General features: G+C 39.5%; 1 protein-coding gene across 1 annotated transcript; it reads left to right on the forward strand.

The window, feature by feature from the left end:
* The first annotated feature begins 5,283 nt into the window (after positions 1 to 5,283).
* Positions 5,284 to 19,671, forward strand: ELAC1 (elaC ribonuclease Z 1). The gene is made up of 3 exons (XM_036751094.1): positions 5,284 to 5,442; positions 15,414 to 15,881; positions 17,087 to 19,671. Exons 1-3 carry the CDS (start codon positions 5,286 to 5,288, stop codon positions 17,566 to 17,568), a joined length of 1,107 nt encoding a protein of 368 aa, XP_036606989.1. The 5' UTR covers positions 5,284 to 5,285; the 3' UTR covers positions 17,569 to 19,671.
* The last annotated feature ends 218 nt before the right edge of the window (positions 19,672 to 19,889 follow it).

Genomic DNA, 19,889 nt, shown 5'->3' on the forward strand with positions numbered 1-19,889 from the left:
AACATTATAACGAAAAAAAAAAAAACTTTGGAAAACTCAAGCACTCTGATGGTACAGTGAGCCATGACCAACCCTATCTGCAGAGGATCGATGATGAAGCCTGTTAGCAAAGTGATGGACTCGGGGCCAGAGACATACCTTTTTGGACGTGAACACCGTATGGATTTGTTTTGCTTGATTATTTCTATGTTACAAGGGTTTTATTTTTTTTCCCTCCCTCTTTCTCTTGATTTTTAATTGAGGGATGGGAAAATCCAGTTAGCAACTAGTGCTCCCCCCAATAAGACCATTGCTAAAATGATAGTACTTACACAGGGCTTTAAGGTTTACAACACTTTACAAATATCTCGTTTTATTTTAACAACCCTGGGAAGCAGGGACTACCGTTATTCTCATTTTACAGAGAGGAAAACTGAGATAGAAGGGGTTTAAGTGACGTTTACCCAGGATCATAGTTGCCTCAGGATGCACAGAAGAGAATGGAAGGAAGCTTAGATAATCAAGACCGTTTTGAAAGTAATAGGTAGGATGGATGGATAGATAGATACAGATAGATAGAAAGAAGATGGACAGATGGCTAGAGAGATGTGTGTACGGACAGAAAGAAAGGAAGAAAGAAGATCGCCCGGTGGATAGATAGAAATATGTATGATAGACAGATAGCATTATAAAATGGAGAAACAAGGTTTCATATAGAATCTTCTTGTGTTTAGCTGTGTGTGTAGGGAAATGCTTGGGGGGGGGGGTGTTTCAAGTTCAAAATTTTTTTTAATGACCCTAAAAGATTTTTTTTTCAAAAAAATCTAACTCGGTTTTAAAAAGTCTCCTTTTCTTGCTTTCGGCAGGTTTTTTTTTTTTCTGTGTTAAATCCTGCTCTATCCTTTGCAGAGTTCATCCCAACTCAAAAACAGAACAAAAGCAAACCCAAGTAACAACTGCCAGAAGGGAGAATTGGAAAAGGAGGGTATTCATGGAAAGGGGGGGTGGGAGGGAGGGGAGTTTTCTTAGCTGAAAAAGCACTGGACTCAGAACTAGGAGGGGCGTCTTCTACCTTTGGCTCCGACACCTAATCGCCCCTCCGGACCATTCTTTCCAATTAATTGCAATCAATTCCAAATTCTTTAAACTGCCTCTCCGTACCCCAGTTTTCCTCTCCTGTAAAATAAAGGAGCCAACAAAACAAAAGGCATCAATAAAACGTGTTTTTTGTTCGCTTGCTTGGTTTGGGTTTTAAAAACGCAGGTCAGGATCTTTGATGTCAGGGGCTCAGCTGTGACCTCCCGTGGTTCTCTCCAGGGTCCGCTGAAGGTATGTCCCGAAAAGTGGGGGTGGGGAGGTTTGCAATTTCTCCATCTTCCATGACCAGACTCTCTAATCAGTCAGCACAATGGATGTAAGAGTTTGTTTTACGTGGATTTTTGGAGGGAAAGCGCTCCCGGGGCGGAGGCCACGCAGGACGTGTGGTCCGACGCCAGCCCGGAACTGAGCGTGCATCTCACAAAGGCGCGTGGGGCGGCCCGGGAATATCTCCGAGAAGCCGAGGCCGCCCGGCTTCCTAGACAGGACACGGAAGTGATCGCGGGGGGGCAGAGAAGCCGGAGACACATTTCCGCCCGCTGCCGATTTCACGCCCCCCAGCTCCCCGCGTGGTTGCCTTCAAGCTCGAAGAGCCGGGACCGTGCTTTCACTCGTCCCCCAGCTCCCGCTTGGCCCCCAGGAGGACTGCCGCTTCCTTTCGTCTTCTTACTCCTCCGCCGGGGCTTCCCCGAGAACAGGTGAGTAGAGCCTTAGAGCGTAGGTGTCCCGGTGCCGGCCGACCCTCCTCGCCCCGCCCCCGGCTACTAGGGTCCGGCCCGGGCTGTGGCCCCGCGCCTGCGCTCTCCACCTCCCCCGAGGACTCGGTCGGTACCTCTCACTGTGGGGCGTCCGCTCGTGGCAGCGCACGTGCCATCCCGCGGGGATCCACCCCCCCCCCCCCCCCCGCAGGCATACCCCAGGAGGCGTCTCTGCGGGAGCCACCTTGCCACGCTCTCTAGCTAAAGTACGTGGTCAGGGCGGGGGAGGGGGGCGGAGTTGGGGGGTCCCCCAAGGTTTGAGATACGATCCCCCCGCCTCCCAAATGACCTGGGTTGGATGGAACGGCTTCCTCAGTTTTCTCATCTGTAAACTGGGAGAGCGCAACCAAGTAGACCAGGCGATCCCACGAAACCTGAAGTCCGGGTGGTAAGAACTTGTGTTCCTTAAGTTCAAAAAACGTACAAGTCCTGCATGAAACCATTGCAGTTAGAAACTGGAAATTCAGTTCCCTCGTTTTAGAGATAAGGACTGAATATGTGATTTTTCTTGTTATGGAACCTCCCCTCCCCCACCCCAGTTCTGGGCTACCCTTTCTCTGTAGTATATAGTTTTAGAGGAGGAAGTTCTCAATCTGTTTTAAGTTATGGAACCCTTTGCCAGTCTGGTTAAATCTGTAGACCCCCATCTCAGAATAATGTTTGCAAATGTATAAAATAAGGCACATAGTATTTATTGTACAGGAAATCGATTATATTGAAATTCAGTTATCGAAAAAATATTTTTTTAAACTTGTAAAGACGTATAATGAATCGACCGGTGAAATGAGCAGAACCAGGGGAACAGTGCGCACAATGACAGCAATATTGTACAATGATCAACTTTGAATAACTTAGCTATTCTCAGAAATAGAGTGATCCAAGACAATTCCAGAGGACTGATGATGAAAAATGCTGTCTACTTCCAGAGAGAGAACTGATGGACTCTGAGCACAGATTGAAGTATAATTTTTTTCACTTATTTTTCTTGCTCTTTTTTTTTTTTGCAACATAGCTAACACGGAAATATATTTTGCTTAATTTCACATGTTTAATTTATATGTTGCTTATCTTCTCAATGAGTGGAGGGAGGGATAAAAATTAGAACTTGAAATTTTTAAAATATAAGTTTATGAAATAAGTATTTTCTATGTTTATATCATATTATAAGATATAAAATATTTAAGATGTTAAATAAGATTTTTAAAGAAAAAAAATTAAATTGTATTGTTATCAGCATTCAAGAAAAAAAGAAAATAGAAAAACAAAACAACACAAACCCACCCCAGGTTATAAACCTCTGAAGGATGCCTAATGCTATCCATTCTCTTTTCGGTTGTTTTGGACTCTTAGTGACTCCATTTGAGGTTTTCTTGGCAAAGATACTGGAGTGGTTTGCCATTTTACAGATGAGGAAACTGAGGCAAACAGGAGTAAATGACTTGCCTGGGGCACGCAGCTAGTGTCTGAGGCCATGTTTGATCTCAGGAAGATGAGTCTTCTTGATTCCAAGCCAGTTACTCTATGCACTGTGCCCCCGGCTGCGCCTCTAAAACTACCCACCCCCGGCCAAGGTGAGGGATTCCAGGTAGTTTTACGATGTGACTAATGTGGGAATTGCCTTTGCTTGACTTTGCCTGTACATAAAAAGGGCTTTGTATTTTTTTTTTTTAACTAGAGGAGGTAAGTTAAGAAAATAACTGCTTTGTAAGTAGAAAATAAAAGAAAAGTAGCAACCTCTCTCCCTATGCCCCAGAAAAGTTGCCTAGAGAGAGAATTGATTTCACCCAAGGTCAGGCAGCTAGTGCCTCAGTTAGGACTTGAAATTATCTTTCTAGGGCCAAGGCCAGTATTAGAGGATCCAGAAAAGTTCGGTGATTTTCTCAAGGTCACACATCGTTTTAGTGATAAAAGGGACTGAGACCTAGCTCTCCCGACTCCCACTTACCCGTGTACTTCTCGCTCCTTGTGTTGGTGGGTATTCCCAAAGTGAAGTTGTGCAGAAGGAAGGCTGAGATATTTTTGGGATGGGAAGAGGGGAAATGAAGAAGCAGGATTGCTTCACAGCTTCTGAGAGGGTTTTCACAGTGTGTTGTTAGAAATATTGTGTTCCCAGAAGTTTAGATACGCATACATCATGATACCTACTTTTTAAAATTACTATTCATGCTTTAATATGTTGTTGTTGTCCATTCATTTTTCAATTGTGTCTGACTCTTCATGACCCCATTTGGGGTTCTCTTGGCAAAAATACTAGAGCGGCTTGCCATTTCCTTTTCCAGCTCATTTTACAGATGAGGAAACTGAGGCAAACAGAGTTAAGGGACTTGCCCATGGTCACGCAGCTAGTAAGTGTCTAAGAGTGAACTCAGGTCCACTTAGCTCCAGGCCCAGTACTCTATCCGCTGTACCACCTAGCTGCCCAACCTTAAACTAGGTTATTATTAATATTTTAACCGGGCAGCTAGGTGGCGCCATGGTGCACAGAGTGCTGGGCCTGGAGTCCAGAAGACTCATCTTCTGAGCTCAAATCTGGCCTCAGGCTCTTTACTAGCTGTGTGACCCCGGGCAAGTCACTTACCCCTGTTTGCCTCAGTTTCCTCATCTGTAAAATGAGCTGGAGAAGGAAATGGCAAACCACTCTAGTATCTTTGTCAAAAAAAATCCAAATGGGATCATGAAGAGTCAGATAGGACTGAAAAATGACTAAGCAACAGCAATACAGGATTAAGAACTAAAATGATTGCCATAAAGGCTGTAGGAATTTGGAGAGAGAGGAGCTCAATGTGACTTCAGAATCACCCAAAGTTTGCTGAGTATTATTTTAATGTTTTATCTTCTAATCTGAATTCTGACTTGTTTTTAATTAATTGGTTTATGGGTAGGTTTGTTTTTTTTAATTTAAGTCAGAATTCCAGTTTCACCCATGGTGAAAAATGCTATCCACCTTCAGAGAGCAAACTGATGAACTTTGAATGCAGATTGAAGCCTACCTTTTAAACTTTCTTTTTCTTGAGGGTTTTTCGTCTGTTTTTGCAACATGGCTAATGCAGAAATGTGTTTTGCATGATTTCACATGTATAATTGATATCAGTTGCTTACCTTCTCAAGGAAGGTAGAAGGGATGGAGAGAATTTGAAACTTAAAGTTCTTAAAAAATGATAAAAAATTTTATATGTAATTAGGAAACACTGAACAAAATAAATAAAAATATATAGAAAAAATTTGTCAGTCCTCCATGATTTAGAAGTTGTTGGTAAGAGGCATTTTAGAAGCTGTTCAAATCTACCTTGTGTTTGTGTGTTATGCTACAATAGACCTTGGGTTGCCTAACACTGGTCTGGTGCCCAGAATGTCATTTACCATCTACCGGTAATGTCTACAGGGTTTTGAGTTTGTGATTTGTGACAAGCAGTGCTCTCAGGATTCTTTTTTGTTATTTCAGGGTGGAAGATGTCCATGGATGTAACCTTCCTAGGAACGGGCTCTGCATACCCATCACCCACCAGGGGAGCCTCTGCCGTAGCTCTCCGATGTGAAGGTGCCTGCTGGCTCTTTGATTGTGGGGAAGGGACGCAAACACAGTTCATGAAAAGCCACCTTAAAGCAGGTCGGTTAGTGTACCTCGGGTGCTTTTCTTATTTATGAGAATGTCTTGAATAGCATCATTTTGCCTGCTTTTCAAGGTCCTTTAATCTGGACCCATCCTACCTATTCAGACTTCCCTCTCATTCATCAAATATTTATTGAGTGCTTATTAGCTGCAAGACACTTTACCCAGTTACTTGGGGATAGGAAGATGTGTAAGAAAGCACCTGACCTTATGGAATTTCCTGGAATAAATACAACACTATGTTGATTTAGATCAGTGTATTGAGAATGATAAAAATGTCAAGAGGCATAAAAATGCCTTTATCTAAGGCAGTTGGGGAAGTCTTCATAAGAAAAGTGGGATTTGTACTGGGCTTTAAAGAGTAAATAGTACCTTGATGGGTGAAAATTTTAATTTTTTTTTAGTTTGACATTCACTCCCTCCTCGCTCCCCCATCCATTGAGAAGGCAAGAAAAATGATACCCATTATACATATACAGTCATGTAAAATATATTTCCACATTAGCTATTCCTCCCCCACCAAAAAAAAACACAAGAAAAATAGTGAAAAGGAAAAAAAAAATAAACTTCATTCCACACTTTGAATCCATTAGTTCTTGATCTAGAGGTGGGTAGCATTTTACCCCCATCATTGAATGCTTAAAAGCTTTTTGGAAAAGAGGTTGTCCCTGAGAGTGGAAATCAACTTTGGTTAACAAGCTTTCGGGAGGGGTGGGGGGAGGTGGACACATTGATGAGGAAGTGGGCAAAAATTCTATCGCTCCTCCTGCTGAGTATGTGACCTAATCAAGAGACTCAGCTGTCTCCAGCAATCTACACAAAAGAATCCATCTCTCCTTAGAACACTGGTTGGTTTTCCCCTTCATAAGCTGGGTCACCCTAAATTCTGATGTAAGGTTCCAAGTACAGGGGCTTATTTCCTAAGGGCAAGAACTCTGCTAAACTGGATTCTGTCTGTAAGGTCTTCTGTTTGAACGGGGTCTCACTCAGGATCTAGAAGCATGAGGATTTGGACAATCTCTTCTGTCAGCAATGCCCTTCAGAGACTGACTGAATAACCTATAGGGTCTTGTTTCTGATGGAGGAAATAGGAAGGGAAAACCTCAATCCTAATTTGATAATTTGTTATTAATATGAGAAAAAGAATCCTTTCTCTCACTAATTATTAGTGATTTAGAGCATTTTTCATGTGACTATTGATAGCTTTGATTTCTTCTTCTGAAAACTGCCTGTTCATATAATTTGTCCATTTATCAATTGGGGAATGGCTCCCAATTTTTCTAAATTTGGCTTAGTTCTCTATATGTTTGAAAAATGAGACCTTAATCAAAGAAACCTGTGGCAACCCAGTTTCCTGCTTTTCTTCCATTTTGGCTAATGTTTGTACAAAAACATTTTAATTTATGTAACTAAAATTGTCTATTTTATGTCTTGTGAACCTCTCTGCCTCTTGTTTGGTCATGAACTCTTCTTTTAGCCATAGATCAGACAGGTAATTTCTTCCATACTACTCTAATTTGCTTATGATATCAACCGTTATGTCCAAATCATGTACCCATTTTGAGCCTGTCTTGGTATACAGTATGAGATGTTGGTCTATGCTGGTGGTCTAGTCTGGTGGTTATATATATATATATATATATATATGTATATACACATATCCTGCAACTTTGCTAAAGTTGTTAATTTTTTTGCTTGGTTTAGTACTCATTTCTCTTGGAATCTGTAAGTATATCATGTCTTCTGCAAAAAGGGATAATTTTGTTTCCTTGTTGCTTATGCTTATTCCTTCAATTTCTTTTCCTAATCTTATTGCTATAGGTAGGATTTCTAATACAATATTGGAAAGGCTTCTAATTTGTCCTCATTATAAATAATGATTGCCCTTGTTTTTGATAAATACCACTTATTATAAGAAAGGCTACATTTATTCCTATGCTTTTTAGTGTTTTTAATAGGAATAGTATTGTATGATCCAAGACAACTCTGAAGGACTTATGGTGAAAAATGCTATCTATCCCCAAAGAAAGAATGGATGGTGTCAGAATACAGATTGAAGCATACGTTTTTTACTCTATTTTTCTTGAGGTTTTGTTTTTCTGTGTTTTCTTTCACAACATGACTAATATGGAAATGTTTTACATGACTACAAATGTATAAACTATATCAAATTACTTGCCCTCTCAGTGGGGGGGTGGGATTGGGAAGGAGGAAGGGAGAGAATTTGGAACTCTTAAGTTATAAAAAATGATTGTTAAAAATTGTTTTGACACGTAACTGGGGAAAAATAACATGCTAAATACATTTCGTAAAAGGTGAGAGAAAATGAATAGGTATTGTATTTTGTCAAAAGCCTTTTCTGTATCTGTTGATTAATGATATTTTTTTTATTGATATGGTTGGTTATGCTTATAGTTTTACTAATATTGAATCAGCCCTGCATTCGTTATATAAATCCCACTTGGTCATAGTGTAGGTCTTTGTGATATATTGCTGTAATCTCCTTGCTAGTATTTTATTTAGATTTATAAATGAGTATTCATTAGGGAAATAGGTCTATAGTTCTCTTTTGCTGTTTTCCCTGGTTTGGTTGTCAAAACCATATTTGTGTCATAGACGAAAATTGGTAGGACTCCTTTACCTACTTTTTCAAACAGTTTACATAATTTTGGATTTAATTGTTCTTTAAATGTTTGGTACAATTTGCTTGTAAACCCATCTGCCCTTGAGTTTTTCTTAGGCAGCTTCTCTGTGGCTGTTTTTATGATAGGGTTAAAGTAGTCTATTTCCAGTTCTATTAAAATGCGTAGTTTATATTTTTGTATATATTCATCTAGGGGCAGCTAGGTGGCACAGTGGATAGAGGGCTGGGCCTGAAGTCAGGAAGACTCTTCTTCCTGAATTAAAATATGGTCTCAGACACTTATTAGCTGTGTGACCCTGGGCAAGTCACTTAAACCTGTTTGCCTCAGTTCCTCATCTGTAGAATGAGCTGGAGAAAAAATGGCAAACTACTCCAGTATCCTTGCCAAGAAAACTCTAAATGAGGTCACAAAGAGTCTAATATAATTGAAAGGAATGAACAACATATTCATCTATTTCACCTAGACTGTCAGTTTTATTGGCACACAGTTGGGCAAAATAGCTCTTAATAATTGCTTTAATTTCATCTTTGTTGGTTATGCATTTGCTGTTTTCATTTTTGATACAAGAAATTTGATTTTCTTCTTCCTTTTAAAAAAATAGTCACTGTTTTATCTATTTTATTTTTTCATAAAACCAGCTTCTAGTTTTATTTATTAATTCATTGTTGTTTTTTTTACTTTCAGTTTTACTAACCTCTTTTAATTGTTAGGATTTCTATTTTGGTGTTTAATTGAGGATTTTAATTCTGTTCTTTTTCTAGGTTTTTTTTAGTTGTATACCCAACTCATTGATCTATTATCTCTCTCTTTTATTTATGTAAGCATTTAGAGAAAGAAATTTTCTCCTAAGTACTGCTTTGGCTGCATACCACAAATTTTGGTATGTCATCTCTTTGTTGTCATAATCTTTAATGGAATTAATGATTGTTTCTATGATATGTTCTTTGATCTACACGTTCTTTAGGATTAGATTATTTATCTTCCAGTTAATTTTTAATCGATGCTTCCAGGGTCCTTTTTTGTTTTTTTTGTAGGGGGGGTGGGTTGGGGAGCAGGGCAATTGGGGTTAAGTGACTTGCCCAAGGTCACACAGCTAGTATGTGTGTCAAGTGCCTGAGGCCGGATTTGAACTCAGGTCCTCCTGACTCTAGGGCCGGTGCTCTACTCACTGCACCACCTAGCTGCCCCGAGGCCCTTTATTGAATGTACTTTTTATTGCATCATGGTTCAGAAAGGGTACATTTAATATAATCTGCTTTTCTGCACTTGTTTGTGAAGTTTTTATGTCCTCATACAGGGTTGTTTTTTGTGAAGGCATCATGTATAGCTGACAAAAAAGGTATAATTCTTTCTGTTCCCATTCAGTATTCTCCAGTGTTATCGTATCTCACTTTTCTAAAATTTTATTCATCTCCTTGATTTCTTTCTTATTTTTTATGGTTAGATTTATCTAGGTCTGAGAGGGATAAATTGAGGTCCCCCTTTAGAATAGTTTTACTGTCTATTTCTTCCTGTAAGTCAATAACTTTTCTTTCAAGAATTTAGATGCTATGTCATTTTGGTGCATATGTGTTTAGTATTGATACCAATTCATTGTCTATGGTACCTTTTAGCAAGATGTAGTTTCTCTCTTTTAATTGGGTCTATTTTTGCATTTGCTTTGTCCGAAATCATGATTGCTACCCGTGCCTTTTTTGCTTCAGATAAAGCATAATAGATTCTGCTTTAGCCCTTTATTTAGCTGTGTGTTAAAATACTCTTTCAAGTATGTCTCTTGTAAACAACATATGGGTTCTGGTTTTTTATCCACTCTGCTGTCTACTTCCGTTTTATAGATAAATTCATTCAGTTCACATTCACAGTTATGATTTATAACTCTGTATTTCCCTCCACCCTATTTTCTTCTATTTATCCTTCTCTTTTTTACCATGTCCTCTTTTAAAAAGTCTGTTTTGCTTCTGATCACTGCCTTCTTTAATTTACCCTCTACTTAACCTCTCCGTCCCTTTCTCTTAGCCCCTTCTCCTTCTACTTCCCTGTTGGGTAAGATGAATTTCTATATCCACATCTGTGTCTATACGTGTGTGTGTGTGTGTGTGTGTGTGTGTGTGTGTGTGTGTGTGTGTGTGTGGAGAGAGAGGGAAATTGAGATTCTCTCCTCTTTGAACCAGTTCAGATGAGAGGTTCAAATCTTGCCCGCTTTCCCTTACCATTTTCACCTCCACTGTAAAAATTCTTCCTCTTTTATGTGAGATTATTTTCCCTAATCTTCGTCTCCCTTTCCCCTTTCTCCCAGAACATCCCTTTTTCTCACCCTTCCATTCTTCTTTTGAGATCATCTCAATAAAATAGACTTGCATCCATGCCCTCTAAGTAGACTCCTAACTGCCCTAATAATGATAAAGTTCTTCAGGGTTACATGTATCACCTTCCTATGTAGAAATATAAATAGCTTAACCTTATCAAGTCCCATATGGTTTCCCTTTCATGTTTACCTTTTTACATTTCTCTTGAGTCTTGTGTTTAAATGTCAGATTTTCTATTCAGCTCTGGTCTTTACATTAGGAATGTTTGAAAGTTCTTTATTTCATTGAATATCCATTTTTCCCCTGTTGGATTATACCCAGTTTTTCTGGATAGGTTATCCTTAGTTGTAATCCTATCTCCTTTCCCTTCTGAAATATCATATTTCAAGCTGTTCGCTCCTATAGCTCCTAAATCTTCTGTGATCCTTATTGTGGCTCCACTGTATTTGATTGGTTTCTTTCTGGATGCTTACAGTATTCTCTCCTTGACCTGGGAGCTCTGGAAATTGGCTGTGACATTTCTGAGAGTGTTCATTTAGGGATTTCTTTCAGGAGATGTTTGGAGAATTCTTTCAGTTCCTACTTTGCTTTCTAGTTCTAAGATAATATGGACAGTTTTACTTTATAATTTCTTGAAATATGATGTCTAGGCTCTTTTAAAATTGTGGCATTCAGGTAGTCTAATAATTCCTAAACTATCTCTCCTCATTCTTTTTTCCAGGTCAGGTTTTTTTTTTTCTATGAAATATTTCACATTTTCTTCTATTTTTTTCAGTCTTTTATTTTGTTTTATTGTTTCTTGATGTCTCATGGAGTCATTAGTTTCTGCTTGACCAATTCTCCTTTTTAGGGAGCTATTTTTTTTTTTAGTAAGATTTTGTACATCTCTTATCATTTGGCCAATTTTGATTCTTAAGGAGTCATTTTCTTCAGTATTTTTTTGTACCTTGTTTTACCAGACTAATTCTCTTTGTAATTCTCTTTTATTCCTCTAATTTCTTTTCCCATTTTCCTCTACTACTCTTATTTGACTTCAAAAATATTTTTTTTTTTTTTGGCTTTTTAAAGAATTTGCTTTCTTTAGCTCTTCTAAGAATTCTTTTTGGGCTTGTGTCCAATCTGCATTTTTCTTTGAAGTTTTGCTTGTTGATGTTTTTAAGTCGGTACCTTCTTCTGAATTTGTATCTTGAGCTTCCTTGTCAGCCTGGAAAAGTAGCCCATAGCAGCCACACCGTGATGGTATTTGATGAACAGAGAAAAGCAGGCTGCCCACTGAAAGCCAAGAGATTTCCCCCAGTACATGGTCTAACCTTGCCATCCCTGACTCAATCAACTCTTCCAGCCCCCTATTGCCTCTAGGATAAAATATAAACTCCTCTGTTCAGTCCTTCACAGCCTGGCCCCAAGTGACATTTCCAGGCGCATTTGTATATTATTTTCATACTCTACAGTCCAGCCAGATCAGCTACCTCTCTGTTCCTCATACACAGCCCTTCCTCTCTCCTCTGTTCCTCTTTGCGGTACCCATCTTCCATCTCTGGAATGCACTTCTTCCTCTCTCCTGCCTCTCCTCCAGGTTGCAGCTTAGATTCCGCCTACTTGAAGCCTTTGCCCATTCCCTTTCCTGTGCCCCTTTGCTCTTTTGCCATCTACTCTGTATTTAACGACTTTGCCTTTATTTGTATTTTTACTGTATTCTATATGTACATACATATATGTATACACACACACACACACACACACACACACACACACACACATCTAAGCGAGTGCTTTGTCCCTGATTTGACAAGTGTGGCACCTTCTATTTTTGTCAGATTGATTTCCCCACTCTTTAAATACACCAAACTCAGTCTGCCTTCCCTCTCTGCCTTCGATTATGTTACTCTTCCTGCCTGGAATGCCTTTTACACTCAGCCTAAACAAACTATGCATCCTTCAAGGTCGAGTTCCAGTCCCAACAACTCATCTGTGAAGTCTTCCCTGTCCATTTTAGTCTTCTCTGATCTTCCTGTCCTCTGAATTCCTAAAGCCCTTCCATTCTGAAGCAAAAAGTGTTACCCTTAATTATATGCTGCCATGCGTTGTTCTCTGCTTGAATCCTGTCTCCACAAATAGATCTTAAGCTTCTTTACAACAGAACCTAGTCTTATGCCTTTTCTGTACCAAGTAGGGTGTCCTTAAGTAGTAGGTATTCAGTAAATACTTGTTGATTGAAGTCATTACTCTTTTAGTATTTTACATGCCTGAGAAAAGTTAACTGATGCTTGGAATTAATATTTATGGTGATGATCCTTAACTTAAGATATTTCGGGGGAGAAAGGGAAGTGATGGTGTTGTACCAAGAAAGTGCTGGCAGGGAACTCCAGCAGGAAAGTTATAGGGATGTGATAACATGTCAGCCTTTGGGCATCTGCCCCACAGTCACCCATATCCTTCTGTAAGAAACACAGGCTCTATTGGTGCGAAGCTGCGCCCTGCTCTCACTCTATTTCTAAGACATTTGGGGCTACTTCTCGGGGCCTTTGAGGACCTGAACAAAGCTCTACTCACCGCCTCCAGCCTTTCTGGGAAGGCCATTCGTTCTTAAAGTCAGTTTACAGATGCCTGGAGGCTGCTGGGCATCTGTAGTGTGGTGCCTTCTTCCAAAGGAGCTCAAAATATCTAGACTTGGTGCACCCAGTATCCCTTTAAGTTAGGTGAATGCTCGGATTACTGTTCCCATTAACAGGTATTGGCTTATTATTAATTCTATATCAGCAGCCACTGTTATTAAATTTTTTTGCAAATTCTGAATTATTCGGTTTTGATCCCCAGGACCTGAGCCTTCAGAATCTTTGTTGATAACAGCTCACATTCACAGAGTACTTTGCAGTTTACAGAATTAGGTCCGCAAATTCCTTTAGTCCCTTACCACAGGCCTTTGAGGTAGGTAACGCAGATGTTATTATCCCCATGGTACAGCTGAGGAAATCGAGGCATATACAGATTAAGCCATTTGCCCAGAGTCACACTGCTAGTAGATTTGAGCGTAGGTCTTTGATTCCAGAGCTAGTATGGCTTCGTTGTACCACAGCTGCCTTGTATGGCGTTATAATATATAGAGCGCTTTCCCCAGATAGCCCTCTGCGTAAGTAGTAGTGTCTGCATTTCACAGTGGAGGAAATTAAGAGGTTAAGTGATGCGTCCGTGCAGTTCTGTGGATAATAAGTAGTAGGCTCCTACTGAATTCAAAGCCAAGTCTTCTGACTCCACACCCAGACCTTTTTCCCACCTTTCTGGCTAGAAATGAATTTTGTCTTACAGATTCAAGATTTGCATAAGGAAGGCTTTGATTTATGCTCTTGGGCCTGCTATTCTTCAGAAGACTTGCTCTGTCTGACGAGCAGAAAAACCTTTCTTATGTGAGAACATGAGAAAAACCACCCTGAGACTCATACTCTGGTTGACAAAAGTGCCAAGGATGTTTTGTGGGAAGATAGTCCATGGTCTACCTGAGAGATTAGAAATCTATCACCCAACATTTCAGTTCCTCTTCATATCCCATTATGGACCCACTACCCATTAATTTGTCCCAACCTGTTTCATCTTGTGCCACCTTTTCAGGTAACAGTTTGCATTAATTTGCTACTCGCTTTAGAAACTTATTTGTCTTAAATTTACCTCTTTCAAACTTACAAGATTGCTTCTACCTCTGTTGACAAAGTTGAGATTCATTATTCCTCTCCCTCTTACGATTTTAGGCTAATTGTATGCCTACCCATATTTAATCTTTCCAAATGAAAGTCCTGATTTTTTGTAATCTGTCATAGGCCTATTCCACACCACCACCACCACCACCACTACCCCCCCCCCCCGATAATTATAATTATCTTTCTCTTTAGACCTTCTCTCTATGTCTGCTGTTGAATGTTACATCTTTTGTAAAACTATTTGACAAAACTGTGGGAAATAGTTTTTTTACTTAGTAGAGAAAGGCTTCCTAGTTTTTAGTATCTAGTCCGTGACCTTAAGTTCAGTTGTTGTTGTTGAGGGATGAGAAGATGGAGAAAAAGAAGAGCCTGATAATGTCATTGCTGAGGCCAGGTTCAGACCAGGTCTTAGCAACCTCCTCAGAAGCTTCATTTGCCTCTAGCAGGATCAAATCGTGTTTAGACATGTCCAGGCCTAGGCAAGAGAAAGGGAAAATAGACATCCCAGAGAAGAAAAATATAAATAAGGGAATAAAAGGAAGCGATACACCACTAGTGTTTGTGTCAAAGGTCCCAATTTACCCATACTTTCTTAGAGTAGACCTTCCCCCCCCACCCGCCATTCCGGTGTTTGGCTACCAGTGATGGAGCAGTTTCATAAATATCCATCTAGAGAACAAACTGATTCAGATTATAAATTAAAGTATTGTATTTGAAGTGTTCATTTGGAAAAAAGCTGTTTTGAACCATGTTGGGTCACAGATAGATTTCACGTTTTAAATGTGGTAGAACTTTGAAAACTAGAGCAAAAAAATTCCCTTCTCTCTCCCGCCTCCCTCTGAGGGTGAGGAAGATGGGAGTGAGAAACAATAAATGCTTGACAGTTAAAAAAAATTAAAAAGAATTTATAGGGGAAAAAAGAAAACTAGAATAAATTGTCAGTAGTCTGAAATTTCACTGATGTGGGAACTTCTTCCACCAAGGCAAATTGAAATCTATCCGTCACTTACAGGGTTAGCGACCTGTCTGAAGCCCCGAGGTTAAATGATTTGCCCATTTTCACAGAACTAGTTAAGTGTCAGAAACAGAACTTGGACCCATACCTTCTGGACTCCAGGCACTCCATCTACTACTCCATGCTGTACAGTATAATTATGACAAAAAAGATCCCTGAATCACGCGGTTAACTTCAGTGAATGAGATCATGGGAAATAGAACCCTTAATTATACACCACTGCTCTGTATGCTTTTTATCTTCCAAGGCATTTTATTTTGGTCTCTCCTAAATAAAATTATGATCTTATTTTTCTGTTTCATTTTAAAAGGGAGAATTACAAAGATCTTCATAACTCATCTTCATGGGGACCACTTCTTTGGCCTTCCTGGTCTTCTTTGCACTATCAGTCTCCAGAGCAGTCCCAGTGCTTCCAAACCACCTATGGAAATCTATGGGCCTGTAGGGCTTCGGAATTTCATCTGGAAGACTATGGAGCTCTCTCGCTCAGAGCTGACCTTCCCCTATGTTGTCCATGAGTTGGTGCCCACAGAAGATCAGTGCCCTGCTGGAGAATTAAAAGACTTCTCTTACCTAGATGGAGCTGACAGCCCTCCCAAAGAGATACAAGGGAGAACAATCCTCTTAGACTCAACTGAAGGCTCTTATGTACTGGTCAATGATGAGCAGTTTCTTGTAAAAGCATTTCGCCTCTTCCATCGAATTCCATCCTTTGGTTTTTCAGTGGCAGAGAAGGAACGTCCGGGTAGACTCAATGCACAGAAACTGAAAGACCTTGGTAAGTGAGTTTGCTGCCCATTAATTATGTTAGGATGGTCTTTGATGCTGCTGGAAGTGTTTAAACCGCAGGTGCAGTTGTGAACCAGCCTGTCTTATCAGCCACCCAAGCATTCAAGCACAATCGTGTCTACTTAAATTCTTTACTGGAAATTTGCTTATTGATTAAAGACTTAATTCCAGAAGCCCAGAAGTACTTGCCAGAGCACAAGCCAAACGTGTGTAAACATTGGAGGGCTGTGGGGAGAGGGGGATGTTGTTACTGTAGATGCAGAGCTATGGAAATTTTTTTTTTTGAAAGTCAAGAGTCCCTTTGGAGCAGCAGACTATATAATTATGTGAACACATTATCAGAACTGCATCCCAGTTTTTGTTTAGATGAGGCTGCCAAAAGACTGCACAGATTCACCACCTTGGCTTTTAAATAGTATTTGTGCTGTATGTGTTTATAGTTATTACAGGCACACCTTATCTAACTTCATTAAATAGTTTCTAAACGCACAATGCTAGGTGCAATGCAAGTTACAGAAGGAGGAGTTAGTTCCATAGCAGCAACATTTTAAGAAGGATCATTGGCCTTCCATAACAGTTTGGTATAACAGTAGCCTTTACGGTGATGCTTGGTTTTCTATATCAGCAAAAGGATGTTGAGTTGTGCCTTTATTCAGCAGCCAATTCAGTTTGTTGGATGTCTATAACTTAATTTGGGATGAAGGATCAGTGATCAGACAGCCTCTTGACTGTCTTCTGAAAATCAGTCACACAAGAGAATTATTTTATCCGTTATTTTTGTGAGTTCTCTAGGTCGCTGTACATGCATCACCTAAGTGTAGGTTATATAGCGTTACCTGAACAGTTTAATCCAGAGATTAACTGGTAGATGTACATTCTGTGCTCCTTTCTATGCAGAGGATGGAAACAAGGCTGATGTGGCTGCTGTAATAAGATCCCAGATGGGACTTAGAAGCTTAAAAATCATCTAACATGTGGATGAGGAAGATACCATTAATACCAATAGCCAGAATTGAGTTTCTTGAAATGTAAAGTTAATCCTAGTTTCTCATACTTTTTTTTAATGGTTACACAATTGTGAGAAGAATCAAATGCCTTTTGTCTTTGACATTTGTGATGATGATAGAGTGGAACATTCTTAAAAAGTTGTAAATACCATTCCGGTGATTTAATCACATCTGCCTTCATCATTAGGTGTCCCGCCAGGTCCTGCCTATGGGAAACTGAAAAATGGAGTGACTGTCGTTTTGGAAAATGGAGTTAAAGTTTCTCCCCAAGATGTCTTAGAAAAACCTATTCCTGGAAGAAAAATATGCATTTTGGGTGACTGCTCTGGGGTTGTAGGTGATGAAGGAGTGAAACTGTGCTTTGAGGCAGATCTTTTGGTTCATGAAGCCACTCTAGATGACACTCACATGGACAAAGCGAAAGAATACGGTCATAGCACCCCACGTATGGCAGCAGAGTTTGCTAAGTTGTGCAAAGTCAAGAGACTGGTTCTCACTCACTTCAGTCAGAGATACAAACCACCTCTCTTGTCTGGAGAGGGAGAAACAGATGATATTAGAGAATTAAAAAAGCAAGCAGAATCTGTGTTAGATTTCCAAGAAGTGACTCTAGCAGAGGATTTTATGGTGATTGACATTCCAAAGAAAAAAACTATCAGCATTACCTGAAAGTTTTCATGTGCCAATTTGTAACTGAGCCTACGCTCCAGATTTCTGTCTGAAATTATTTTAGGCCCAATAATCCCAGGAGGGGTGGGACTACATTGCTGAATTGACCTGTGTGGCCTTAATGGTATTGCAGAGTGGCTCTTAACACCAGCAGCCTTCTTAAAGTTCCAATTTGATTAAATGAACCTGATTAGATAAATCCTTACTGTAGTTTAACTGTTCCCTTGAGTTTGATCCAGTACTCTCTCCCTACCAGCTCAGTGTTTTTGCAGTCATTACGTAAATGCAGAGAAAACTCTTGTTTTCTGCTAACAATGGATTAAGCAGAAAAAGAAAAGAGGTGTAAGGAAGATCTTAGAAAGCATTTGAGGATGAATATAAGAACTCAAAACTGCTATATTTTAGCTGCAGTACTTAGCACAAGGTTGAGTTCAGCATCTCTTATTTAACTTAGTTTCTGTTTAAATTCAAATCTAAATGATCAAAACTGAGCTTATATGGTTTTAGAATTAATATCTGGATCAATCTGTATTATAAAGAAACTACAAGAGACTGTAGGAATTGTTTGTTTAGACTGGCATACTTCACATAATCAAATATTACTTGAAATAAGTAGGTTACAATATACACCAAAATATTCATAGCAAAGAACTGGAAATAAAACGGATGCCCTTCCATTGGGAAATCATTATCCAAGTTATGGCACATGAATGTAATAGAATGTTTCTTCTGTAATAAACAGTGACTGTGAAGAAGCTTGAAAAGACTTAAACTGAATTGATGTAAAGTGAAGTACGAAGAACCAGGCACATGATCTCTGTGGTTACCACAACAATGTAAATAGAAAAAACAAAAATGAAACTAGATGTTGTGTCATTGCAATGCTCAAGCGCTGCCCTGAAGAAGAGAGAGGAGAAATCGCTTCTCTCTCCTTTCAAGTACATTCCCTGAAAATAGCTTTATCAGCATGTTAATCAGCTCTGTTACCTAACAGCAGCAGGAGGCAACACAAGTCTGGTTCCTTTTCAGTCATTGTTTATGTTGTTTTTTTGGCCCTCTTTTCCTCTTTGCAGCACATTCACCCAGTGGATCTTTTAAAAATATGGACTTAGAACACTACTTTTCTGCTGCAGATTACATAGCAACATTAAGGTTCCATAAGAAACTTCATGCTGATGGTGACTGAGATTGACCCACAGTTTTCCTTAGTGTATTAATTTCTAGATGTTTATTTAAATATGTTGTCTTATACAGGAGGCCCTAATATTCTGGTGAATAGGTTTAAGAGAGTCCCAAGGGGAATCTAAAGATAAAAATAAGAAAAGGAGGCAGGCATGTGATCCTTTCGTGAGGGTTGGCCAGCTGACCTGTGGCTCTTCTGTATTTATGGCTTCTTGAGGAGGTGAGGGGGTGGGTGGCAAAATTGAATGGACCATAAGAGCCATGCTACTAAGGTTTTCCTAATGTGAAAAGGATTTTCAGTGATACATTAAGTTGCTAGCAAGAACCAAGAGAGAATTATGAAATTGAAAATTTCTTCCATATTCCCAGTTGCCTTTAGGTCTGAATATAAACTCTTCTCTATTGGGCATTGAAAGCCATTCACAGCCTGGCCCCAACGTACCTTTCCAACCTTATTACACTTTACTCCCCTTCATGCCTACTGTACCTCATACGTGGTCCTCTGCGTGCTGTCTCTCTGTCCCCCTTGCCTGGAATGCACTTTTTCTTTCCTTCTGCCTCTTAGAAGTCTTAATTTCCTTTAAGATTTAGCTCAAATGCCACCTTCCACGTGAAAACTTTCCTAATACTTTCTACCCCTAGCTCCTAGTTTCTTCTAAAAAATCAGTTGTTTTGTATATACCTGGGTATACATGTTGTTTTCTCTCAAAATAGATTGTAAGCTCTTTGAGAGCAAGGACTGTGAATTTTTGTTTTTGTAACTTAGAACCAAGGTTCTTAACTTGGGGTCTGTAAACTTGTTTTTTGTGTTTTGATAATATAATTGGTTTCTTATCTAATGTATTTTATGCATTTAAAAAATTGTGTCCATGACACAAGCCTAAAACATAATTGCCTAATAAACAGTGGTTGGTTGATGGAGTCCTCTTTTCTTCCAGTGTTGCAGGGAATTCAATATTGGAATTAGCACTGTTTAATACTGGCAGTCACCTCCACTCACTCTTGCCAGTAATTAGCATCCTTTATGGACTTAAATTTACAGGTTCATAGTTTACACTTTAGTTGGTCCCCATGTTGGAGCGCATAGCATTTGCAGCATCGTGGGTCTGTGGGCTTACTTTCGGAGCATCCTCAGTTCT

Source organism: Trichosurus vulpecula, chromosome 1, assembly GCF_011100635.1.
Source record: "Trichosurus vulpecula isolate mTriVul1 chromosome 1, mTriVul1.pri, whole genome shotgun sequence".
Classification (NCBI taxonomy): Eukaryota; Metazoa; Chordata; class Mammalia; order Diprotodontia; family Phalangeridae; genus Trichosurus; species Trichosurus vulpecula.